This window comes from Calonectris borealis, chromosome 17 (assembly GCF_964195595.1).
Source record: "Calonectris borealis chromosome 17, bCalBor7.hap1.2, whole genome shotgun sequence".
Classification (NCBI taxonomy): Eukaryota; Metazoa; Chordata; class Aves; order Procellariiformes; family Procellariidae; genus Calonectris; species Calonectris borealis.
The window spans coordinates 3,974,757-4,001,825 of NC_134328.1; the positions used below are offsets into that span (position 1 = coordinate 3,974,757).

General features: G+C 42.2%; 1 protein-coding gene across 2 annotated transcripts in view; it reads left to right on the top strand.

The window, feature by feature from the left end:
• Positions 1-27,069, top strand: part of PTPRT (protein tyrosine phosphatase receptor type T) — a 458,488-nt gene that overhangs the window by 13,205 nt on the left and 418,214 nt on the right. The window contains exon 1 of one of the 2 annotated variants that reach the window (XM_075166325.1): positions 6,474-6,527. The exons of the other annotated variant lie outside the window; for it this stretch is intronic. Within the exon in view, the coding sequence (XP_075022426.1) occupies positions 6,515-6,527 (13 nt within the window). The 5' untranslated portion in view covers positions 6,474-6,514. Of the gene's footprint in view, positions 1-6,473; positions 6,528-27,069 lie in introns of those variants that run through there. 2 annotated transcript variants of the gene reach the window in all.

Below are 27,069 nucleotides of genomic sequence, written 5' to 3' on the forward strand. Positions count from 1 at the left end.
TGATCTAGGAATTTATTGTGGCGCAACAGCAGGTGTGTGTGCCTGTGTGCTCGCAGTATACGCCAATAAATATGCAGATCAGTTCCTGTTCTGAGGCTGTAAAGGTGAATGGATTTATTTAGGAACCTTCTCTAAATTCTCCTCTTCCCTGCAACAACTCTCTGGTAAGAAGAGTAAGAAGGTAAGAAAAATTCAGCAATTAAAATTATTTTAGCAGGGCTTTTTCTGAGAGGATTTTTCTTAGTCTTCTGTCTTAAAAGTTAAATGTCATATGCGTTTGATAGATGGAAGACAGCACTGCGGTGGCTTTATGCCATGCTGTGGTACAGGGAGGGAAGCCTTAATTGAAGGGGAACTTCTAGAGTCATTGGGCTGCCATCAGCTTGTGGGCTTTTTTTTCCCAAGGTTGGTCCTTAAGCTCATCCCAACCAGCCATGAGCGCATCGCAGGCCTGCCAGCTGCAGGTTAAAGCATCTTCTGCTGAGAATGCACGCCAAGGATCTTGATGTTGTGGAAGAAGTTTGGGACAGGTCACCAAAAGACTGGGAGGAGCACGGTGGGATTAATAAATTTGCTTTTTCTTCTACTGGCAGGAAGGAAGGGCTGTCGCTTTTCAGGATATCTGTCAGAATGGCAACTTAGTTAATTGTTCAGAAATAGATGGCGCTTACAATTTTTGCTCTATGGAAACTTGGGAAAAACAGAAGCCCAGAAACTTAAACTGCAGTTTATTGATAGGACGTGTCTATAGGCCACAGTAATGAAATAGTAGAAGGTAATTGGAGCAGGAATAGCATATTCAAGCTGATATTTATGTAGGACTTGACCTTGACTCTGTCTGCTCCCTTCCTTCCGCTTTAATGTTTTAAAAAGAAAGTAAATACAGATGAAGAACTATTTGTTGTATTGAATACTGTTCCCCAGGATACTTCTCTTCAGATAATAGCTTTGATTCCAAGGGTATTAAGGAGGAGGAAAATGTTTACATTGCCATTTTATAGCAAGGCGAATCGAGTACAAGAACATTATCTGTAATATATGTATATTTACCCAAGGGAAAGGATTTAAAGAAAATATGTTCTAAGATGAACATGAATCAAGGTCTTCCCCTCCCCAAGTCCTTTATGATACTTCACTGTTAATTAATCTTTCAGAAGTAAGTATATTGCAGCCCTCTGCACTCACTCTGCTCCTGCTTTTCCAGGAGAATCGAAGAGCTCCGACTCGCCGTGCTTGCACTTTGTAATCTCACAGGTGAAAATGAAACCTTGCCCTTTTTAGCTAACTTTAGCTTTCCTTGATGACAAAGCAGCCTATTGAATGTTGTACTGAAATGATGCAAACTGTGTGAGAAGCATGCTCCCTTCATAATACTTCTTATCCTCGCAGGAATTTCTGCATTGGCAGGGAATAGATGAATATTTTCTAATGCGTAGATCGGGGATTTGGGATTTGGAGGCTTAGGTCTTCTGTTCCAAGCTCTGTCCCCATCTTGTTTTATAACCCTGGGCAAGTTAATTTTCCCATGTCTCAATTACCTATTGTAAATGGCACATATGTTTCTTTTCTCTCTCACAGGAGTCTGGGGAAGCTTAATTAGCGCTTGTGAAATACTCCGAGATCTCCTGATGAAAGGCAATACGAGTGCAGCGTGTTTTCAGGCTGGCTCACCTCTCACTCCCGGTGTTACCAAATGATACCTTCTCTAGAAGGTTTGATAAGATCTTGACTGTCATCCATGAACATGCTTTGAATGAAATCACTAGAGCTACTTATTTTTTACCTTCCAAAAGTGTCTTATGAACAGCAAGTGGTGCACCATTCTTCCCTGTAGGAAGAGATACCAGTCCTCTACTAAGTTGAAATGAGAACTGGTGGTTCCACCGCTGTCTGTAAAAAAATCTATCAGAACTTGTATACTGAGGCTTGTGTCTTCCAGAATTTGTTGTAGAGTGTGGCAGTTTTGTATCTTAAACCTTCTGCTCTTGTTGCCTTTTGCAGCCAAAGTGTAGAGGTCTGGGTTAGAAATGAAACGGTGTTTTCCTTGTAGAGCCCTGCGTACAAGATAGGCAAGATAAATAATGGTTTAACTTGGGGTTTGTGGGAGAAGGCAGTTGTAATTACCTTTGGGGAGCTCCTGCAGGTTAGGGACTGTGTACAACATTTTTAACAAAAGAAACTGAAGAGGTTCACTGGAGGATGTGGATGTCTTGCTCCCCCAGAATGAGTTTTGTGCTTCCTCGGGCAAAAGCAAACTCCTGTAAGTGAGCCCCTGACCCAGGGGCATGCCCATGCGTGCGCTCGCGCTCCTTTCCTCCTTGCAGCTAGTCAGGCTTGTGTTATAAACAGCCTCGGGGAGCCTCGCGTGTCGGACTAGCGCCCGAACGAGCAGTGAAGCACAGTCACGTTGCTCTTGCAAGGGAGATGCCTGGGGATGTCTCCATCATGAGTGGATTCTGGAACCTGCCTTTTCGGAAGGTGCTCTGTGGCAGGTGACGGATGCATCGAGGCAGGGCAGACATTGATTTTCACGTGGTTGACAAGTATTCTTTTTAAGAAAGACGGTGTGATAGTAAATATACAAATGCTGGGAAGTAAGAGAGGTTTGTTTTTTCATTTGAGAGGTTGTTAAGAATTGATTTTGAGGTGAGACCGTCTTTTTCATTTGTGACTGATTTATGTCTATGTTGTAGTAGAGAAAAAGTTTAACGTGTTTTTTTTTGAGCATTGGGGGCACTTATAATGGACCCAGGTCATTCTTTTTGATTTTGTCATACAATGACAAGCTTGTGAGTGGTAAAGCACAAAGCTATTCAGATATGCTGAGTAAACAAAGTATTTAATCTGACTTCTGAACCTCTCTCCCCAATGCCGTCCCCCCCCCCAAAATCAGTAAGAAGTATCTCCTCTTATCTTTATCACGTGTGTTTTATGTGAACAGTGAAGATGCCTCCGGTTTAAAATGGCCTAAAATGGCACTTTCCACCTTCTTGACCTGTAGTTGCTCAAGTATATGTAGAGAGCTATGCAAGTGTTACACTGAATGGCATTGGTACTGGAATTGAATGGCAGAACAGTTGAGGTGAGACAGGACCTCTGGAGATGGTCTAGTCCAACGCCCTGCTCAACGCAGGATCTCCACCTCCAGCAGGTTGCTCAGGGCTGAGTCCACGTGCGTTTTGAATATGTCTAAGGATGGAGACCCGTAGCCTCTCTGGGCAACCTGTTCCAGCGTTTGACTACCTTCACAGTAAAAAAAAAGCTTTCATTTTCACATTTAAATGGAATTTCTTGTATTTCAATTCATGCCCTTTGCCTCCTGTCCTTTCACTGGATGCTGCTGAGAGGAGTCTGGCTCAATCTTCTTTACTCCTTCCTGTCAGGTATTTATAGAAACTAATAAGATCCCCGTGAGCCTTCCCAAAGGAGAGCTATCCCAGCTTTCCCATCCTCTCCTATGTCAGATGCTCCAATCCCTTAATCATCTTCATGGCCCTTTGCTGGATTTGCACCAGTACATCCATGTCTGTCTGGTAATACTTGTGGATGTGCATGCAGATGTGTGTTTTAATTCTCTCTGCACAGATCAGTGTAACCCTAATGTAATACCTGTTCAGATTTACACATTTAGTCTGTCTGTGTATTTTTACACACATACATGTTTTAGGTTTTTACTTGGAGATAGCTGATACATAGCACAGGATTTCCCAGGTGGTTCTTGTTTGATTAAATTTCAGTGTGTGCTTCATCAAATATTTGGCTTTGCTGAATAAATTGGTATATTATGTTAGCTTATCCTGATTTACTGTCTCAGTGCTGTCCACTAGGTACAGAAGGGTAATAATCAGTGTGTCAGTAGCTGTTACATTTTCATTTAAGGGAAAACATACTAATTCTTTTTTGAGACAATGTACAAGAGGGGGGAGAGATCTGTTGATGAAATACTGACTTATCTACAATGTTTTCTGCTAGAAGCTGAGACTTTTTTCCAAGACATCTTGAACAATTTATTTGGCTCTTTTGGAGACCTGAAAAGGCTTCTAATACTTTGGACCTCCTTAAAGTCTGGAGTTATCCCTGCTGTCCAGGTGGCTTGGCTTCGTAGAACTAAACTTAGTTCAAATTCTGTAAATTGAAAAAACAAAGTGAACTTATTCTCTCTTATGGTATGTGTAATGAGTTGGGGCTGTTTGTGGTTTAACTTACTCACTAAGCCCTTTTATTGGGAGTGGTGCTGCAAAGCTTAGTGTTGCGTATTTGATGCCTCCAAAATCCTTTTTCTGCCAGCACTTGTATTTTAAACTTATTTTTGCATTTGTTCACATCTTTAGAATAGCATAGCAGTCCTTGTAGGAAAAAGGGGAGGGCTTTTTCATTGATGGATTAAACTTGACGAGTGAAAACCCTCTATGGAAGTAGATTCCCGCTCCGTGCTGTGGATACGGGCTGTCTGCCCCAATCCGTCTGGGCTTAGTCTGGCCTATGGTTGTTCACTCCTGTACGTTCGTGCGTGGCTCCACTGGTGTTTCTGGTCCCCGTTACAGGATTGATAGTCCTGCTGCTCTGCCTGCTCGGACCAATCTTATTAAATTTAATGATTTGCAAAATATGACTTTGACTACATGCTTGCAGTAGTCTGTAAACTGCAAGTAGTCTTGGAAACACGTTTAATAGTATTTTAAATGCATGCATTAAACAGCATAAGAGAAAGCTCCTTAGGGCAGGCCAGGCCTCTGCTCGAAGCACGGAAAGATGTAGGTATTGATGTAGACTTGTACGTGTAATGCAAGATCAATAGGCTCCTCTCCCCCGAGTCTGAACGAACTCCTGGTTTATGATTGTTCCTGCCTGGATCAGCGGATTGCCAAGGTCGTACAGGCTCCTCTCCGCTCTAGAGCGGCTTTGGTGAGTGTCCGAGTGCTCGCAAGGACCAGCCACCACCAGAGCAGAGTTGGCCTCAGTAGCATCTTTAAAAGACACGAGGCTTCTCAGATGATGGATATTCCCCAGTCATAATGTCCATCTTCTACTCAAAACTGGAGAATTCCACGTAATTAGTCCCAACTTCGTACCAGTCTAGGAAGAGAAAGGAGCAAATCCCCTGTGTTTGTATAAGATGCGATCCTGGCTAGCGTAAGGATCTATAAATGTGTATGCATCTTGCTCCTTCCTTATGGCCTAAGGTGGGGGATGTTTTGGGCTAGCTAAGAATTTGGTAGCTTTTATTCCTGCCTTTTCTGTGACTCTGGGTATTCCGAGTTATTTGCAGCAAGCCCGGTTCCCTTGGCCCCTATTCCTAGGGCAAGCGCAGTCCTGACCATCCCGATGCCTCTGCGCTGGGCTCGCCTTCCCCTGCCCTCTGGTCCCTCCCTTACCTGAGGCTGTAATCTCCATCCCAGTTCAGGTGGATCCTTGCCAGGAGGGCAGATCTGCTGGCAGAGATGCTCTTACCTGCTCTGTCAGATGGATGCTGCCCCTTGCTCGGGGTCCCGAGGGCTAAGAGCCAAAGCTCTGCCTGGCACGCCAGCTGTGCAGCTGTGTGTTAAATGCAACCTCGGCCAATATTTCTGCCCAGTGAGATGCTGAAATCTCATTATGACAGTGTTCTTGAAAACTAAACACTGAAAAGGAGCTGTGATACCAGGTAATTACAAAAGGCTGTAATTTGACTTCTCCTAAGTTGGTGTTTCAGGGTTCTAGTTGCAAAACCCCTTAAGATACGTTTGTTTTTCTGTCTTTTTAATGAGGAATCCAGAGGTGCATTGCCTCATTTAATGTCCTTATTATAATTTCCCACCACTGAATTTTAAACTAAATATATTTTAAAATTGACTGTTAAATAAGTGCATCCTTCTTTGTTTCTCGTCTGCTTTGAAGAATCTTAACAGCTGACCAGGAGCTCTTGGACAGAACCGTGTTCCCTTAGACACATGATTATGGCGACAATCAGGTCGATAAACTAGAAACTTTTTGGAGGGGGTGAGAAGACAAAAAAACCTGTGAATTTTCAATGTATTCTTGGAGCATTGCTTAATTTTTCTGTTGCAAACTTTCAAGTTTTATATTATAGGAGGTTGAAATTGAGTTTTTTACTGATGAGGAAAATCTTGATCAATACTCCATAAATACTTGTTGAGGAGCTTTCTTTAGCAGAGAATGAGGAAACTCTTTTTGCCTCGATTCAGAGCAAAACATTACTTTGTACTGAACAATTAAAATTATTGATTTTTAACTTGGAAGATTTAAAGTAAGGAAGTTAATGCCAGCTTCTAAATTGCTTTCTCTTAGTGCTGTTTTGTCGTACAGATAAAGCCTTGCATATATACCTGACTGCTTTTTTTTCCCCAGCACCTTCCTTGAAATCTCTTAAAATGCCTGTGCTTAGCTGTAGATATGCACAGGCTGTTGCTTGTCAGAGGTACTAAGGGGTGTCTGTTTGCATGTGCAGAAACATTTCTGAATTTGATAGTGAGAGAAGTGCTTTTGTGAAGCCTCTGCTGGCTTTGGGCATCTGATGAACTCTGGAAGTAAGTTTTGTCGTGTTTCTCTGCTCCGTATGCTTCCCATCCCTGCCACGTGTATTTTCTACTGTGGTGAAAAATACTAAGTTGTAAATTTTATCCCAAATTGGACGTTGAGTCAAATGATGCTCTTGGGGTTTCCCTTTGAATTAAAGATATTAATCTGCACAAAAACTCTCCACACAAGCTACTGATCCCTGCTGAGAAAACAAAGCTGGGACTACCCCCCCAGCTCCCACAAAGCCATGTGGCCTTCTGCAAATACATTCTTTTATCTCCTCAAAATAAGAAACTATTTGAACAAGTTTTTGGGTTTGGAGTTGATTTCCCCCCTCCCCCCCATTTTTAGGGTTTAAAACTTAAAATAGCGTAGCTGCTTGTAATTCAAACAGTCTATGCTCTCATATTTTGACTCTTAACACTTCAGGGTTTTCTGTATCTTTATTTTGCAACTGCAAAGGTTCAAGACTGTGTGTGTATGTACATTTGTGCCTATAGTCCAATGCAGAAGAGGGGACAGAGGCTTCTGGGGAGGTCTTGAAGAGAGTTCTTTTAATTCTAATGAAGCTAAAAAGTAAAGGCTGTGATTTTGTGTTAAATTTCTTTGCTATTAATTATTAAAGGTAAATTACAGTGCTAAAAGATTGGAAAGATTGTAACTTACCTATATGGGCCAAAGTGTCTTTTCGGGTATGGTAATTTCCAGTGAAGCGAGAAGGATGCTTAGGAAAAGGCTTAGCGGGAGAAGAGTTGGTAGATTAATTTTTAGATTGAAAAATCTGTGTTTCTGGTCTATCTTGCTTTCATTGATGCTGCTCACAGATAAAACATAAGCAGCAGAATTTTGGATATGACTTCAGCCATGCAGAAGAGACATGAAGGGATTCTTTGAATTTATTTAAAGGTTTGCGTATTAACAACTGAGCTGCTGTGCTCAAGGGTCTGCTTCAAAGCCCATCAAAATATGTGGAAAAGCTCCTGTTGACTTGCTGGAGCTGACCCACAACCATTCCCTACTTGCAGCTTTGTTGAAACAGATGAGTCCCAGCAATTTTTAAGCCATCTTTCTTCTTGTGATCTTCTCTTGTGAGCATGATATTTCTGTTTGCAGACCTTAGACAGGATTATTACCAACAGTTCAGCTGATAGATCAAGCGCTCCTAGGAGGTGACGGCGCTTAGTTCAAGTCCCAACAGGGACAGAGACCTTATGCCGCTTTGATTGCGAATCCTCACACTGTCAATATTTGGTGGTTCTACTTCTCATCTGTTGGAGTATTGCCTTTCTCAGAAAAGCAAACATTTGCTCTTCCCTCGTTTCAATATTGGGCTGTGAGAGCAAGGTGGTGATTACTGCTTCATACCAAGTGCCTAAAATCATCGATCTGCTGCTGCTGTGTTTTTTTTTTTTTTTTAAATGCCAACTTGTTTTTCTGCTTGGATTGCTGAAAATAAGGTGTGTGTGTAACTGCTCTGTAACATATGCAGATGGAGGCCCTGACTAACTGTGAGGTTTTGGGAGTAGCTTGGCCCAGTATTAAAAGGATTAATCATATACGTGAAGTTATGCACGTAGTTTCACTTTTACCGAACATAAAGCTTATCTGGCACCTACAGTATTATATTTGGGCCGATGTCCAAAAATAAAAAATGGTCAATAACGATTGCCAGCTACTCTGGCAAGGAACCAATTATCCCATTCTGTTTTCATCCCTCTGTGCACATGTCAATAAATAATCACTCAACCATGATCCTAATCAACTCTCTCTGATTAAACATATGTGTCCTGAAAGCTTCTAAACTGTAAGTGGTAGCAAACATCAAAATGCCTTTACTCATTTGTATTTCTTTCGATCTGTTAAAATACCTATTGAGGCTTTAAGTTGTTTGACTACACTTAAAGTATACCATGGAAAATCAGTTACACATTGCATGGACTGATCCAAATTGACACAGAAATACCCATGCACCGTGTGAACAGTGTAATAGCTCTAGGAAAGTGTCTCAGTATTGAATAATGGGATGCTGTGCTGCAAGTAACTGGATTTCTGTCTGTTTTGGAGCTGTTCAACTTTGAAAGTTGTACAAAGTGACTTTGTAGTTGTTCATGTTTGCGAGAAGATTTATTGCTGTTCTGCATGCAAATTATGCATCAAGACTTTAAGATAAATCCAAGATTAAAAGAATTACTTTATAAACAGTAGATACAGTTAGTAGTAGATGTTGATAGAGATGAGTGATTTTCAAGACTGTGGGATGGTTTCAGTGGTAGTTGTGAAGGCAGCATGTTCCCAGCCTGTAGATTCCCCAGCCCACAACCACGCCGTGCTCAAAAATAATGATCACTTCAGCACTCTGGTCCGTATCAGAACTGTAGCATCAAATTGGTTCTTGGGTTCTGGAAAAGACAGCAGCTGTGGCTGCATGGCTTCAAACCGAAGGTGGTATTTGTGTTTCTCCATGTGCATATCCTGTACTGCTGCTGGGGAAAAAAAAGCACGACTTAACAGAATTCAATCTATTCACTCTATTACTCATTACATGAATTAACTATACATATGGAAAATTGTGTCAGAATTGTGTTGGAATGATTTATAGAAAGACCAAGGACAAAAAGGGTAAGGAAGAGCCTCCCATTGAGTCACAAGGTCCAGAGAAGACCTGGCTGGATCCAATCTTAGTCTCACATTTGGCCAATGGTTTGTGTCTAATACAAAAGGGATAAGGAGATCTTCCCGTTGAGTCACGAGGTTCAGAGCAGACCCTCTTGCTTTCTAAACTTCTTCTCGGGGAGGAGTCTAGGTGTGGCTGGATCTACCCCTAGTCTCAGACTTGGTCAACGGTTTATGCCTAAGGGATTATGTGTGCTTAGCAGCAATTTAAAGTTCATTCACAGTTTTAAGGTAGATCATAAGATTTTGACAGCACTTAATCATTGACTAATTTAACAGTTAAAGTGAGTTGATCAACTTTGCTGCAATTACTAAAGTGACTTGATAACAGATTATGCTTATTACTGGTTATCTAGATCAATATGCACAAACACACACACGCGTGCGCAGAAGATCTAGGTCAATTCACACATAAGGACCCAAAGCTAGATAAATTTATAAAGGTATACCTGTCAAAAATTCCCCTCGAGTCTCGCGAAATACTCGCGTTAAATGTCTTGGCGTTTCTCAACGGGCGAAGAGTTGAGCCCTGAGGAGTGTCTCGGCCGAGGAGTGCTTCAGCCCAGGTTCTGATGGTCCTCCGAATATCGCAGACTGGAGCCTGTGGGCTCTGAGAGGTGTCCCACGCAGAGGGAGGCTCTGGGCGCAGCCCGCTGCGGTCCAGGAGAGCTCAAAGGGTCTCGCTTGGGACCGCTGTTTATAGGTGTGCAAGACGATGGGCTTTAGTCATCAGTAAATTTCCATCCTGGCCACGATCCGGGGTAGTAATTATGGTACCACCACAAGAGAAAACTGTAGTGAAAACAGGGTGGGTGTTTCTAGGGACCCTTTGCACTGTCAGCGTGTTCACCATTGCTGTAAATCTCATCACAATGTCAAGTGTTATGTGATGCATCTCTAATTTTGATGATGTATTTTCCTTTGAACATTCGAGAGCAGATGTCCTTTTAGTGTAGGAGCCAACATGTGGATGTTGGAAGAGCGGTGTAGGAATCGCTGCTGGAGTAAGAGGCAGGGGCTTTGCAAGCAGAGAATGAAGTTTGCCAGAAGCACAATTCAATGTTAAATGTAAATGTAGGGCTGCAGATGGCATCCTCAGGTTTTGAGCATGTGGATTCAAGTTGCTGCTGAGATGGTTTTGAATTGTCTTCAAATGTGGAGAAGCTGAAGCTGCACAAATTGGACTTGGGTTCTCTTTTGTTTTGAGGAGAACAGATTGCTCATTTTATAACTGATAGCATTTTGCACAGGGAAAAAAGAACAAGTTCTCACAAAGTTACAGTTGCAAGGTGCCTAGGCTGTGACAGGGAGTTTTTTGTTTGTTTTTTTTTTTTTGTCCTACTGCTTTGTTTACCTGATTCCAGCCACGTTGTATTTCATGCATCTGTAACCATTGAATTTGTAATGATCCTGCACTTCTGTGAACTTTCTTTGCCCAGTTTTCTATCAAACAAACTTTGTTGTTTGTTTTTTTTTTTTTTTTAAAAAGAAAGTGCTGCTTTTTATTTGATGCTCCCAGAAAAACCTGGGCTAAATAGTAATATTCTACCTATTTGCATTTAGTTCCTTCAGTTGGATATGTCTGTGTTTTTGTGTTTTTTTTTTTTTCCTCCAGTCCTTGCTCCAAATCATTGCTGTGCAGTGTTAGCAACGGGTTCACCCCTGTCCCATCTGCATTTTAGTACAGTGTGAGTTATAACACTACCAATTTTGTAAACGTTTTCTTGAGATGAACAAAAAATTAAATATGAAAGTTATGATATTTTGATTTGACAATGTTTCGAATCTAGTAAAATCCTTCTCTGTGCTGCACCAAAACCTTAGCTGTTGACGTTTATTTTGCTGTCTTTCCTGGTGCTTATATAGATGGTGCATCTATATAAATCAACTGTTCGAGATTCTGTAGTGTAATAACTACCAGTTTAAAAAGGGGGGGGGGGGGGAAGGATAAGGTTTCTATTGCAGACTTTTTAGCTAACACCCTTGGATCTACATTGTGCTGTTATTTTGGGGATCATTTGCTCCAATATATATTTGTGTTTAGACCCTGATCTCAATTTTAAGGTAGTTTAGCTCTTAGTGAGATCAACCTGCTTGACTGCAGTGGGAGTGATCTTGAATATATAAATTTTATGCAAGGGAAGTAATATTTATCATATGGTTCTTTCAAAGATCCTTCTGTGTACAGTGCTTCCTCTGATGCTCTGCTCTTGGGACTTCCCCATTTCTTACTCTCTCAATCCAGCTGGAACTCCTGCCTATGGTAGAATTTGAGGTTATTTAGGCATAATCTAGCTATTTCCAGATGCTCTGGAGACTGGGCAGATCAATGGCTTTAACTGAGTTGCAAGACTTTTTGATCATATGTGTTACGCACACAAAATGAGTGTTGTCTAGAGCTTCTCAGGTACGTGAAACGTGTGGCAAAGGTGCTGTTGAAGTAGCATGCCTGTGCAGTCAACCCAGTGCACTCGTGACGCTTTAGGCAGACGTACTGTTTGTGCACGACACAGCCCAGGTCACGACACGATTGCCCGCTCTTCTGTGAAGCTGCGTAACATCAGCTTCCGCAAAACTTGCGCTACTGCGCTGAGGGTGTCTTGGAAGGGACCGTCAATACTTCCAGTATCTTTGTGCAGTCAAGGCACAGCTGAATTCCATCAAGGAAGAAGGAAGGTATTTAAAGTATATACTCTTCTAAAGAGAAATGCATTTTCTGGGCCTGAAGTCTGAAATCTGGTGTACAAATTTGACTTCATCACAGTGCACAGTTGTTTCCCCTCTTGCAGAAGGGATGTATAAGGGCACAGATGTGACATGACAAGTATTAATTCCTTAATATACCAAGAACCTGTTTTGTTACTGCTGTGTCACTTCTATAGTGTAAGAACTTCTATGGAGTAGAATTTGAGAAAAATCATTTACAGAAGATTTTTCAATAGAGGAAGCTAGAAGGGGGGTTGGTTTTGGGTGGGGGTTTTTTTGTGTGTTTTTTTTTTTTTTAATTTTAACTCCCTGAAAATAGCTTAATTGTTCAAGAGGAGTTGTTTTCAAATTAAGGTTGTCTTTTGGCTAAGAAAGATATGTAAATGGTTCCTAAAGCCCTTTCTGTGCTTCGTGAAAGCATAAAGCATCTTCATATATTGTCGTTCAGATCCTGAGTTTTGCAAACCAGCTCCTCTTTTTGACTGCCGTATTTGGGCTAGAGTTCACTGGCCATCCTATGAGACTGGGGGAATCTTGCCAACTGCAGTAATTTGTCCAATCTAAGTAGGCAGAGGCCACACTAAAACTGATTCGTGTGTGTGAGAATGTGTGTGTCCAGAGGGTTATGTACAAAATATTCAGGATGTTTAGCTTTTATTACTTTGGGGCAAGTTAATAGCAGTTGTCTCTACACTGAACATGGAAAATTGCATAATCTGAACATCCTCTGTGCCAGAGGAAACTTGATGGTGCTGTAGATGGCACGATCAATAGAAAAAGAAATATGAACAGATCAATAATTTCAGATGGCTTTTCTGATTCGGAGAGAGGCACAGCATTGATTTGTAAAATAAGAGTATGGATGCAGCAGTTAAAATACGCTGTGTGTATACACATCGGATAATAAAATAATGTGAAATGCCCTCAGCCTCAATCAACTGCAGATAGTAAATCGTCAAACAGTAGCATGCGTCCCGTCTGAAGCAGGAGGCTATGAAGCATGCAAATGAACACTGGAGCCATGCAGAATGAACTGTCTATGAGAGAGAGAAAATAAAACCCAAAGATGTTCTTCATCAGTCGGGAAGATGAACAGTCCTTGCTCCACATTGTGTAGTTGTCCTGTACGATGCCATGTGAGAATTAAAAGTGCTACAGGATCATAGCAAAGCAAAAAGCAGCATCTGATTTGATTTGCTACTGTGGACATCTCAAAAGCTTCAGCACGCAAATTCAGAGAACTGTTTTGGGAACTACTTCAATATATAAAATTGGGAAAATTCAGCTTTCTCTCCTGATGTATCCTGCTTCTTGCCAACATGGGCGTACAGGGAGAAGAGCTGACTTTCACTGGGACTCATTGATGTGCCAAAAATTTTTTGTTTGTTTACTTTGTTCTTAGACTCAATTCTGTTTATAGCCTAGGTGGTACACCCTTTCCTAGCCTCAGTTCCCTAACTGGGTACCAGTGTGATGGAGACAGATGTTGCATGGGGTTCCGCCGTTAGTAGTGTATGAAGTGGGGAAATCCAACAAGACTGCAGAAATAGGTAAGGTCCAAATGGCGTGCCTGTAGGAAGCAGTAGCAAGCCCCTATATCCGGAGGAGAAAAAGATGTTGACATCGACCAGATGTTAGTGTTAGAATTGTATTATTAAAAACAAAACAAAACAAAAAACCAAAACCCCTGTTTCCTATGGCACTTCAGTGTCCCTTCCTCACATCCTTGTGCCACCGTGACTTTAACCATTGCTATGTTTCTAGATAAGCATATCAATTTTAACACGCCGTACGTTATACTGCTTCAGGTTTGGGTACGTGTTAAGCTAAATGAGATGGGTTTTGTGTGTGATGTGGGTTAACATGTGCAAAGCTAAGGTATGAACTGCCTTTATAAATTTCCTGCTCTGAGCACGTGATTGAAATTGAGTATCTGGGCCCACGCGGTACGGCATGCCGCAGAACCGCTCAGGATTGAGTATTGATCTGCAGGATTTCTGGCAGTTTTCATTTCAGGTAGGAAGTGGCAATTAATTATTAAGAACCATACATGCAGTTGTGATGTTTAGTATTAAAGTTTCTTTCTTTCATTTGTGGTTTTGGAAAGTGGGGTTTTGTCTTCCCGAATGCCCTTCCGTGTTTTGAGCCGAGAGTATTCTTCACTTGCTTTTGGGAAAACTTTTAACCAAAAGCTGCAACTTTCTAGTTGTCAGATGCCTTTGCTGCAGCGGTGGAGAGAATGACTGTCCTTTAAAGGGCAGATTTTGGGAGTTCTTTATCCCCTGTCGGGAGAGGTGCAGGGTGAGTCTAGGCAGTGACTGCAAGTCTGTACGCTACTCGGGTGCACGGTCTGTTCTGTCTGTGTATTGGAGGGGGAAACCTCCAGATACCAAAATTATATGGACGTAAGTCTTCCTTGTCCAACCATGTAAGACCAGCCCATATTTAGGTTTAGAAGTCGTACAAGATAAGCACTGTCATTATGGTTATAACTTTATATAACTTAACAAGATAAGCCCCGCATTGGGCTGCTGAGTGGGCTCCTCTGTGCAGACAGAGGAGAATTCATGACACTTGGAAGAGGTGGTAAGCTGCAGTCTTTGCAAAGCAAATACCTGTGTGAAGCCCCTGTGAGCCTTTCCTGAACAGAAACTGTACTTGAGGATTTGGAACCTTCTGTGCCGATGTTGATATGACTGGGAAAGCTAAAACCAAAATAAACCCTCCAAAACAACTTCCAAATAAGCAGTTTTAGTTATTCAGCTTTGCTTTGCATCTAAATGATATGTTGTCAAAGATAATGTTGTAGAGAGATGTTGAAGTATTATAAAAATGTTATTGAATTAAAATGTGAACAAGATCTAGCCCAAACCATTCTATAAATATCTTATTATAAAAGGCTGAGAGATGTTTCTCTTAACAAATTTAAAGTAATCATTAGAATCCTTCAGCAGATTGCTGTTAATTGGATTGAGAATTAAACAGCTTTGTATGAATGCGAAGTTAATTAATAGCTCATTACTTTTTAATAAGGCAAATTCATTTGGAAATAAGAGATGCGATTGGAGTTTACCACAGATTTGATACGAGATTGGGAGTATCGGCCATTCTTTTTGAGGGAGAAAAGATTTATAATTAAGTAGCAAAGGTTGGCTGGTGGTGGGGGAAATGGAAAGGAATAGAATTGATTCTAAGTCCTTGAAGGGCTGGAGCCCCTGCGATCCCCCTGTGCCTGGTGCTGCCGTGGAGCAGCAGGCATTGCCTCCGCGCCCCCGCTGCGGAGGTCGGCGCTCCGGAGCGGTGAGGCACTGCCGAGCAATAATGGGAATCTAAGCGGCCTGAAGGCATTGTGTGGTCAAGGTAAACATTTGAAAAAAAAACCCCATCCTTTTTGAAAAGTGCCTCCTACCTATCAAAACGTTTGTGTTTTTTTTTCTTTTCCTTGGCAAGTATTTACGCCTCTCAATCTCCTCACCAGAACTAGCTCACTTTCTCTACTGCTTCCTCCTTCCTCGTCTCCGACATCCTCTGCCTGCTTCCACCTGCAGACGGGCTCTTGCTTCCATGGCTTTTCCTAGTCCGTTAAGTTGTCCATAGATCTCTCATGCCTCAAACGTGCTGGTTTAGCTTCATACCAGCAAATCGGGGAAAAAGGACCTGCACCACAATCTTTGTTGCCTTTCTAGCTGCTTTTATTTATGCCTTGTAAGCTGTACCGAGGAGCTGTTTTGTGCCCTGATGGAGGCCTGGGAAGCATCCAGGCTGGCCCTGGTTCCCGAATATCAGAGCTGGAGAGGATGTCTCCACCGTGTAGTAGACCTGGAAATGAAGCAGTAGCCAGCCCTTGCTCTGCTAGCGTGTGCTGCGCTCTTGCAGGGCTGGCTCAGCAAGGTGTCACCCCGCAGCAAGGGAGACGCCGTCTGAAGGGTGGAAGTGTCTTTGTCAGCACCTGCCCTTGCTGCTATTCAGTGAGTTTTTCTGGAAGAGAACATGTTAATCTGTCAAGGCCTGTTATTTCAGTCAACATGGGTTTATGGATGAATTGTACTACTTTTCGTTAATTTTGGTTCCCCCCCGCCCCGTTTTTTTCGCCTCCCGAGTGAAGTCAGGATATGATCACCATCTGCTCTCTTCTCCTCCACCCCTTTTCTCACCTATAAAATACAACTGATGTAAAACTTAGCCAAGTGAAAAGTCTATCATGATGGCTATAAAGAAATCTTTATTGCTTCTTGATGCCTTTGAGGGGAAGCAAATCCCCTCTGTGCTACCTTGCCGCAGCCGGCCCTTCTGGCGCGTGCCGAGCAGGATCTGGCCATGCAGCAAGACCAGCCAGTTGGTTAACAAGTTGCTTTTACAAGCAATAACTGGAAATGAATAAAGAGTGCGAGCTCATTAATTTTATGGCTCCTTGAGCTATGACTTTTGGGAAGAGGTAGGAGATTTGAGAGCTGGATTAAAAAAAAGATGGTGCCAAGTCTGAAAGCTGGGGGGGCCTCACCCGGTGTCTTTAGGGGGTGTTACAACTCCAGGTAAAAGCTGAGCATTAGCAGTAGCTATTCTTAGAGTAAGAACAAGGAAAATAATTTAAATATTAAGAAGCATTGTTGTTCCTGAATCAAATAAAGCTTCACTAGAATCCCCCTGAGAATTGGTGTGTCAGCTAAGGAGTTCCATGAACTGATAAATACCTGACCGTGCATTTTTGACTGCCTCCATCGTTTCTCATCCTCGGGACTCAGTGTGCCCGAGGGATATACCTTGCAGATGGATCCATCAGTGTACTGACCTCGGAGGTCTCCAGTGATCAGTGGTTTGTCATTGGAAATCTCTGCTTAAAAACTTTTCAGAGAACACTTGAAGACATTCACTGTCCCACCCCTCAGTTCGTCTGTTACTAATAATTTGAGAGGCGTTATAGAAATCACTGTGATAAAAATGTAGTTAAGGATTTCCAGTTTTACCTGGAGAGAGGGGAGGGGGGGAAATACCCCAAACCCCTCTAGGCTCATTTAGAAATAATTAGGTCAGAACAAATGCCTGAACCATGCAGCTGACTTTTCAGCTGTTTCTAGGCTATGTGGATTTATTTCCAGGACAGAGCACCCTGTTCCTAGGAGTTTTCTAAGCTGATTTGGAGTGTGCGGGTGAAGTGATGGTCACTGTGTCGGTGATCCCAGCCAAAACTTTGGGTGTTAAATGCTTTGAACTGAGGAGTTCTCTAATTGAACCTGCACTGTTGTAGGCAGCTAATCAACTTGACTCAATGGCAGCAGGATTGGGGGTTTTGCCTTTAAGATTAGGATTGCACCAGCCTGTGCTCAATCTTGGTTTACTCACCAGAGTAAATGCCTTTTCCATTTAGCACTCCGCAGTACTCGCCACTGCCCGCTTTACAGCCAGAAGAGTTACGCTGAATCCCGATATGATAATCCGCAGGTCTGTAATTGTCATCTAATGCAGTCACTTTTTTTACCTATTAACATGTTGTTTTGCTCCAGGGAGAGATGACAGTTCAAAGATCTAGGATGCACCTTCAGGTACGATTGCCCAGTTAGCGCAGGAAAGAGTTGAGGGGTTGCATCTTGGGAGTAAAAAAGCAAATGCGACCCTGATCAGTGCTGCAGGCAATGGCAGTGCAGGCACTGAGAAGTTGGTTAATGCAGCTCTTCCAGCTTAAAAAAAAAAAAAAAAAGAAAGACCCTGACTCTGGGCATCAGTATCACTTACAGGCTTCCTGAGGCCTCTAACCATTTCCCCCCCCCCCCCCCCCCCAAAATATTTTAAAATAAGCTGAAGATCCACTGATATTTTTGATTCAGAGGTTTCATTCCAAGCTAAAAGAGCTTGAAATAAAAATGTTTGTTTGTATTCTTGTAATATTGAAAACAAAATCATTGGATCTTTAAATGTGCTGAAACAGTGACCTTAAAGAGCTGGGAGATTTGCTCCACATAAGCAAACTATTTATTCAATGAAACTCCATGAAAAGTATTCATTTCTGCAGCCATTTGTTATCACTTATTTTTGACCAGTCAGAGGAAAATCTTTCTTGAACACTAAGCCGTTGCAGAGACTCTCTCGTGAATAAAAGGGCTAACAGGGTGGATATTTTCAGTTCTTTTCTGGGTCATATATGACTTGCCTTAAACATCATGGGCATTCCCAGATTTTGGCTGGTTTGTGCAGATGCAGTTTAGGGAAGGATTTTTATTATTGTTAGTGTACTTTGTGCAGTCTCAAGTGCTTGCTGCATCCTGGCTGCTTTTGGGAGCCCCTTCTCCAGCAGGCATGTCTGGGGAGGGCAGCACTGGGGAGTGGGGCGAGGGAAGGAGGATGCTCCAGACTTCATCTTCTTGTGGCTGAAATGTGAAGATGTTACTTCTGCTGCTCTGGGAAGTGGTCTTTAATCAAGAATTAGAAGAAAAAAAAAATAGTTGAAGGTCTCGGTGTTTTCTCCATTAAGGTAATAAATTCAAGATCTTCATAAAACTGATGTTTCCTGGAGTCTGCTTGCTCCCTCTAAACTGGTCTCTTGGTGCCGTTGGGTGGCTCAAGTTCTCTGGGTGTTTGCTGGATGGCCCCGTGCGGTTGGCAGGGCAATGGGCGTCTGGCTAGTTCCACCAGCAGCATCAGCACCTCGAACCACATCAGGGGTGGGAATGGGGCTATCATGGGGCAATAGGGATCCTACCTGCTATAACAGCCCCTTTTTTGGAGAGAAGGTGGTGATGAGGTGTGACCTGTGCTTTGTTTCATGCTCTTTGCCGAGACGCGGGAGGGAAGAAGTAGAGGCAGCAAGATGGCTTTTGTCTTGGAGAAGAGTTAATTGTGTGTGATCATCAGGAGTGGTGAAAAATAGACATACAGGTGTGGAACAGTCTGCTCCTGTGAATTGGCTTTGGCAGAACAGCCTGCGATTAAAAAATCTGGGTTACCATCCAAATCATCTCTCAATTTAGGGGTCGACAAGATCCTTTCCTTGGTGATGTGTTTAAAAACCTGGTGAAAACCCAAATGGCTAAAACAAGTTGTTTCTTCTCCCTACGTATGGGGGATCTAGTATTTGCTGTAAGATTGGGATTGTCTTGGTTCGTTTCGAGATGTTATGTTTGTTTTGTGACCTGTGATAAATGGTAAGGTGGCAATAAATTGGGCTCATCTTTGTGCTTCTCAACTTTTTCATTGCAACTCCTACTATTTATAGTAGGAACTTAATCCATGCTCTCTGAAGAACTTGAGTTGTGTTATTGTAAACTAAAACCATTGATCATCCTACAAGCAAATTCATGGAAATTGAAATATCTGATGTTTCTGACAAGGCTATGGAAGTAAGTGGCTGAGAGTTGTTTTGACTTTTTTTTTTAAAGCTCCTGTCAATTTTGTTACATTTTTAATGCATACACAAACCACCAGTTGTGTATGTAAAATGCATTTTGCATTGGTGTGAAGATAGCAACACTGCTTTTATTTACTTTGATTTTGGAAAATGAAATTCTCTTGAAATGTTTTTCAAGAGGAATCGGTAACAAATTTGTAATATGTCTCTCTGCCTAAAGCAAGTGTCTTTTAAGGTGATGAATAGCTGGAAAGATGAAATTTGCACCTTCTGCAGACTGTTTTCCACCACTTACCTCCAGACGTGTATAAATCTTCCGATATTTTCCCCTCCAGTATTGCTGTGAGATGTCTCAGTCTTTTTATCTGGCACTTTCATTATGTTTCAGGAATGTTCGAGAGCAATTGTATTTTATATCAGTGAATGTAGCCAGAACATGGGCTTGGTCACTGGTTTCCCCATAGGTTAGCCTTGTCTGCTCTGTATTTCTGATCTTTTTCATAAAGCCAGCTTTTATTCATTTTAAGACATTAAGAAAACCCAGTTTTCATAGATCCACAGGTCACAAACTTCGCTTATATTGTACGTGCTCAGTCCTAAAGTGACATACCAGTTGCAAGACCTCTAGGGATGTGCGGGTGACATTGGATGTCAGTTTGATTTGTCCGTAGTTTTGGTGATTTTGTATCACAGTGTCCACTGTGTTTCATTTTGTACAACTTTTTTCTTTTTCAGCTTAAAGAAGGTAAAGAATAATAATGAGCGATGAATAATAATAATGATTGAAGTTGGCACTCAATGAGAGTTAGAAAATAGGAGTTCAAAGGCACAAATGGCTCTGCTGTGCTACAGCAGCCTCACAGTCGAAGGGAAGCCAAATCTGTGGACGTAAGCTGCTGTCTTCTTATGAGAGCTGAGCAAGTGACCACAACTACCGCGTGGTTGGTATCCAGCTGACAGCCAGTTATAAATCCCACGCTGTTTCCAGGATTGAGCCACAAGGTGACGGGTAGGGCACGGCTGAGGAACGGTGTAGAGTCAGGAAGTTAAATGAATGCTTCTTAAGATCTGTTCTAGCTTCCTATCAAACCTCCTTTCCAAAAGGGGCAAATAAGATGAATGCCGCTTTCAAAGAGAATGATGGTGCTGGGGAAGAGACGTTTTGCCTCAAGGAAATACATTTAAATAGGCGCTAGCTTAAACAACTGAATAATTTATTTTGAGAATAAGGCATACTTTTGTGTATTTCAAGTATGTATTTTTGGTCCCTTTCTTATTTACCTGAATAGTCATAAGTTGGTGGGGTGGTTTTTTTGTGGTTTTTTTTTGGTTTTTTTAAGGAATTAAAGGAAATTTTAGGTTTTTGTCCATGTCAAGTAATGCAGTGCTAGCTCTGTCAAAAGGCTTAATTATTTCTCCTATATATTTATTAGCTAAGCTTATTTTCAGACATGGGCATTTAAAGAAGAATGCTCCACGGCCACGTGCGTACCCGAAAGTCTTCGAGGGGCTGTCCTCCGACAGCAGCAGCTTTCGGTAACTGCTTGGCTGCCCTGGGCATCTGCTTTTGGGGGAGAAAGGCTTCGTATGTTGTTGTTAATATTCTGCCAGCAGCCTTAAGAATGCTCTTTTTCTGGTTTGGGAAATTTCTGTATCAAACACTTGTGCTTGTGTGAAATCTTGGTGTGTGTTTTGTTTTTATTGTGTGTTTTGTTTTTTTTTTTAAAGGTGTGTTTTTAAATAAAGTAATAGTTTTCTTGTATATTTTTTGGTGTATTTGGGAGGGACAGCATGCAGGTCACTTGAAAGCTGCACTCAAAGCCAAAGAGAAACAGAATCCAAACAAATAGATTTAAAATTGCTGTTTCTTAAGATCAGTTCTCCTGTGCCCTGGGATTTTGGATGATGCATGGTCAGTGCTTGCGGCTAGCTTTCATAGGGCAGGGGGGGTGTTAAATCCCAGGCTGAATGGCTTTATGAACTAAATTTTGTACAAATAAGTGTCTTTTGTGATGCTTGTAACTGCCACAGGTGCATTTGGTCTCCAGCAGGAACAGAGACAGATTTTGGGGGAGAATTCTGGTGGAAATGAACTTTACTTGCGTGCGTGCAGAGCTGCCCCCCTGCTGCGTGGCGGCGGTTTGGCTGAGGGGGCTGCGGGAATGTGAGCCGTGCAGCGAGGAGCAGCTGCGATAAGGGCACTTCGGAGGGAGCAGCTGTTACTTCTTTTTTGCTGGGCAAGGCGGATCATGGATCATTGGTGGTTCATGGAATAGAAATGTTGCTCTGAAATTTTAAAGCAGAAATAACGGGAGTCAAGGGGTTTATTAAATTTTGCACCCTTACGGAGTAGAGATGGTTTACAAGAAACGTGCATAACTAAGCAGTGGCTTTTATAAAATAAGGGTTTGCATTCAAAATGCGCAAGGACAAAATAAGTGAAGTTGCCCAAGTCGTGAAGGATTACCAGTCCTTTCCTGTCAGAATGTGTTGTCCTGGCTGTGTGCTGGCTGATTTAACGAGTCCTTCTGCCTTTCAGTCTCGTAGTCCTCTGCCTCTGTGTGGTGATTTTTTTTTTTTTTTTAAGATGCATTTAGGTGTTCCAAGCTGAGAACAAAACAGATGCTGATTTATCCCATCTGGAAGGGGAGCTGCCTCCCTCCTCCTTCTCCCTCATTGAGCTCCCCACTGTGCTGTCTCTGCCTGACTGCACATGTCCATTTATACCTATTTAGCACCACTGACAAGATAGCTAACCTGTGTTTGATGGATTTTTGGCACTCCCCACTCCACAGCATCTTATTTCTTCTCTGCTGAAGCCTTGGACGGTTTAAGGATTTGATCTACCTTTTCTTTCCACGTGGAGTAACTTTATGGCAATTCAGAGCAGGCACAGCTGATGCTCTCCGTGTTCTTGCAAATGGGAACTACGGTGCCAAATACCACAAATAAGCCAGCTGATGCAAGGCATGGGTGGCTGTGGTGGGTCATATTTGATAACAGCATCTTACAGAAACACGACAATAGGAGGTTTGATCATCTTGTAACTTTTAAACAGACTGCCTTGGGCATGCTGCTGCTATGAACCCTCTCGTGTCAGCTTTGTAGCTACTTTGGGGAGGGGAGGAGAATCCCTCGCTGTAACTCTTATGCCAGCTCTGGTCTGGCTCTGCAAACCCCCCAAATGCCTCACGTGCTGCGTGCCAGAGATTACCAAGAAAAAGAGCTGCTGCGTCCTCTCTGTCAGTGGTGGGTGAAGTGGAGGAGGCGAGACCTGCGGGCTGAGCAGGACCTGCGGGAGGGAGGCTCTGGTGTTTGTGGGAGAATGGGTCAGGACAGAAGGACTGGTTTCAGCTGCTCAGGGGCAAAGACCACTCCCCTCTCCATTTTAACCTTGAAATATTCTTGGGAACAAAACAAAAGTTTTGCTAGAAGAAACATCACATCACCGTTTGCTATGGATAATTCAGGAAGGCCTCTGCTGAATGGGCTTGTAATGTTCCTTCCCAAATGCCATTTACTGGTTTTGCTTGCTCTTGGCAAAAGGACCATGAAAGGATTTAACATAGAAAGCTGGGTGGTGTGTATTGGGGGTGGGGATTAAATTAATGATCCCAAATTTAAGGATGCTACTTATCTTTCTGCTTCTATTGCAGTCTTCAAGTAAATGAAATTCATGAGGTTTGTTGGCTTGTAGTTATAAAGCATCAATAACGTTCCCCTTGGCAGGCTTTTGTATGTGTGTCTGAGTGTGTGTGTCTGTGGTGAATAGAGGGAAATGTAATCTCCAAGTTATCAAACTGTTTTACAGTGTTCTTCTGAACTGCAGAAACCCTTGGGAATATTTATGCCTCTCCTAGGTCTTATTACCACAAAAATTATATGTGTATTTTATGGGATAGGAAATATATTGTATTTCTTTTTGATAATAAACAAAACAGAAATATGAGCTCTTACAAAAAAAAAATTCTAGTGGATGCTTTTGGGCTTGTTTCAGTTGTTGCATCTCTTGGTGATGTTTTTCCCTTGATTCTTGACACTGCCACCCTGGAGATGGTTCTTGGGTTCCTTTGCTTTCTTCCCCTTTGGTTACATCATGTGAGCTGGGTGCTCCTGCTCATCATCCCTTGTCAGAGCTGCTCCCCAGGCTGGGCGAGGGCAGGCAGGTGCCCAGGACCCTCAAAGGAAACTCCTGGGTGAAGGGATAGACAGAGCTGAATGCTGACTTTAATTTTTTTTCCCCAGATAAATTGGTTCAGCACCATGAGAAGAGCCTGCAGATCACATAGGCTTCACTGGGAAGTGAATGGTTTATTGGATTGCAAGATGAAGTGCTTCTGCCATGTATTTTTGCTCTGGGCTCTTCCTCGGGTTGTGTATTTCCTGCCTCTGCATATGAAAGGATTGTTTAATGATATGAGGCTGAACTGTGGATCAGGGTTCGCTTGCCTTTTCACAAACTTTTTGCCTAATCTTGGATAACCGAGGTCTCTTGGAGCTATCGGAAATGCCTGTCAAGGCCCTCTGTGTTTAGGCACCTGCTTATCTTGACAAATCTGAGCTGTGGTTCTTGTGATTTATTTACAGGTGTTTTATTGGAATAAAAGTTCTTTCATGTCCAAGGATCTAGGCAAATTAATAAAAAAATTGATGTGCCTAGATGTAATTAATGTAGATGTCACTTACGGTTGGTAAGTGGCTATACACCAGATAATCCATGTGTTCCCTGTCCCAGACAGTATCCAGTCACAGAGGGGACTCTGAGGACTAGGGCTTGGAAGTTTTAATGATGCCAGTATCTTTGAATTTTACCCATGTGAGAGAGTTAGATCAGGTGCAAGGAGTAGGAGTGGTGTGGAACAAACCTCCTCTTAATCTGCTACAGGTCTCGTTAGGTGTGTGTCCATAAAAAGCAGTTTGATTGCTCCACAAGTGACAAATACATGAACATGTGAAAGGAGTGTTCAGAAACAGTATTCTCTTTTTCGTTGTATTTGATGTAAAATCTGCCTTTTATGAAACTTACAGAAATGTTTTCTGTTAATTTAAGATCATAATTATCACTCGCTTTCAAGACTGTTACACTCACTTGAAGGTCAGGAGGAAGAGGAAACATCCTCTACTAGACTGTTACCGTCTGGGGGACGGAGTTGGGGGAGTAGGAGGTGTTAGCTTTTTAGGTGCATGAGCGTGGCCTCTTGTGTTTTGCTTATATATGTAATGTCTGACTTATAAAAACAAAAGGGAGAGCACCCTGTTCTTTCTTTAAAAATGGAAAGCTGCTACATATCAGATCAGGGAATATAGTGTATTGATCTGCTAGATGTGCTGATGAGTAAGTCTTACTACTGTACCAAAGACTATACTCACCTCCTTGTTGATGGTTTTTCCAGTTGACTCTTTTTAAACTGTTTTTTGTGGGTGCTGAAATCAAAAGGGAAAAAACCCCAACCCAAACAAACAAGAACTGGGTCGTTCCTTACCAGAATACAAGAACAGCCGAGGGAATTACTTTCTGGCCTGGCCTGTGGCCCTGAGGTCCACTGGCAAGGCACATTCACCGTTGTGTTTGCTGTAGCGATGCTAGTGAGGAAGTTGGGATGAGTCCCCATAGGATGAGGCAAGCTGGCTTTAGATAAAGCTTTTATTAAGAAGTTCACTTAGTTTCTGCTATAATATTTTTTTATGCTATCACCAGGATTTAAAGGACTGTTCTGGCAATAGGGGCTGCTCCTTTTTTTTCCCAGCTAAGTTTCTCTAGAAATATTGTTAAAAGTCCTTTCTTCCCAAGAGACCCTAATTATTCTTAGAAATTGCTCAGTATTTTCTACACTACTTTTACCACAGAAATGCAGTTACCCGGAGAGTGAAATGGGGTTCTTGCTCTGTCGGTGTAAAGCTACTCTGCTTTTGTGCTTGTTCCCACTGGTTTCAGGCTCGCAAGCCAGCTCTGGGTTGTTACTTCTGATGTTGAAAGGCGTTGTGCTAGCAATCCTAATTAGGAGTGCCATGAACCACAGTTAAGAACAGAGTGGCTAACTAGGACAAACAAATGTGCAAGTGACAGTATAATTGAAACTGCAGGGGAGTGTAGCAGGAATAGTTCGCCAATGTCAATGAGAAATTCAGCAAGGGCATTGAGGAAAACTATCACTCTTAAAATTTGCAGTACGAGTTTTCTTAATGACCACAGGCAGTCAGGACCTCTGCTGAGTCTTTCATCCATTTTGAATTAGCTGTTCCCTTCCGATTGCCTGCCTGCCTCTTGCAACCTCTTCTAACAATCTTCATCTGTCCCAGCTGCTGTATGGGCTGAACTGACCTTTGGTGTCCCCAGCTGTCCCCATGGCTGCTCTTGCATAGATGCCCTTCTTGTGCAGTCTTGCGAGCTGCATGGCCCGTAGTTGTTAAGAGTGTGGGTGAGGTGGATGCAAGTTCTGGAATTCAGTACTAATTAAGTTCCTGGACACGAACTGCTTCACAAACTCCACTTAGAGGATTTGTCTAATTGACTGAGGAAATAGTTTGAAGTGGAAGAACATTTCTTTCCATTAATGTTCAAATGAACTGCAAATTACAGAACTTTGAAGCCTCCATGTGTCCTTAAGATAAAAGCTTTTTAAAAAATGGGAATTGAACTTTGTTTTAAATCAGAAAGAGATGCATTTGTATGTGGTGGGGGGAGGGGTTTTCAGTAATTTTCTGCATGAATAATTTGAAAGCTGCTGATGACTAGTGAAGATGGGCTGTAACGTTTCTCAGTCTTAGACTGGGGAATATATATAATTTTTTTTCTTTTTATAGAATGGGGACTGATGAGAAAAGAAATTCCCTAGACTTAGCAAATGTTTCAGCATCCGAGTTGACTCTAGTGCAGAGCGGAGTTGTTCCCTTTATGCAGTTGCGGATATTAACTGTATCTAAGATCTACCTTGCTATCACGATATAGTAGCAGAATTAAGGTGTGGATTGCAGAACGCAGATGTGTTCCTTATGGAATGAAATATTGGGGTGGGTTATGTAGAGGGGGGCTACTAAACTCAAAATGGAAGGAAGGGGCAGGGCTACCGGACGGATGCCTGCTCTCCCTGGAGAGAAGTAGAAGACCTTTGGAGGTCTTGAATTAACTGCACAGACTGTATACAAGGTCTGAGACTGGTTAAATTAGGGTATGTCAGCTGAACTGTGGTGGTTGACTTGTAGCAAATTCAGGCTATTGTTATTGTTGTATGTCTCTCCCGTGGTCGTTAAGCCATGTCCTATCAACTCGCATTCGTTGTGAGCTGAGAGTGTTCACGCGCAATCGTTACTGAGTGGTAGCCAGGTAAGGTAACAGCCACCTAGAAATAGATGTGAGTGATTCTTTCCTTTCATCTCCTCCAAATCTTTCCCCTGCTAATGTAGACTAATACAAAAATCGGGAAACTGGCAAGTCTCCTGAATATTAATACTAGCTCTTCTGCTTTTGGGGTATGTTGTGTCCACTCTGCAGTAATGGAATAGCCATTGGTAAGAAGTAGTGGTCTAAACCTAGTTTGCATATTTTTACCTATGTTTCTTAGGATTCTGCCGTTACACGTAGCTGGCTGTTTGTGGTCTACAGGGTGTATATGCCACAATATGGTTAGTCATTACTAACCAAGAAAAGAAATATTTCACTTAATGGGTTGTCTTGTTAAATTGTGATATGTATTATCCTGTGTATTCAATAGCAACGGACCTTGTACCAACACTTCCACTACACTAGCTATAACAAAGAAAAAAGGGCTTTGGATCGAAGGAACTATATAAACATATACGTGCTTGCAGTAAACAAAAGTGGAGTCGGAACA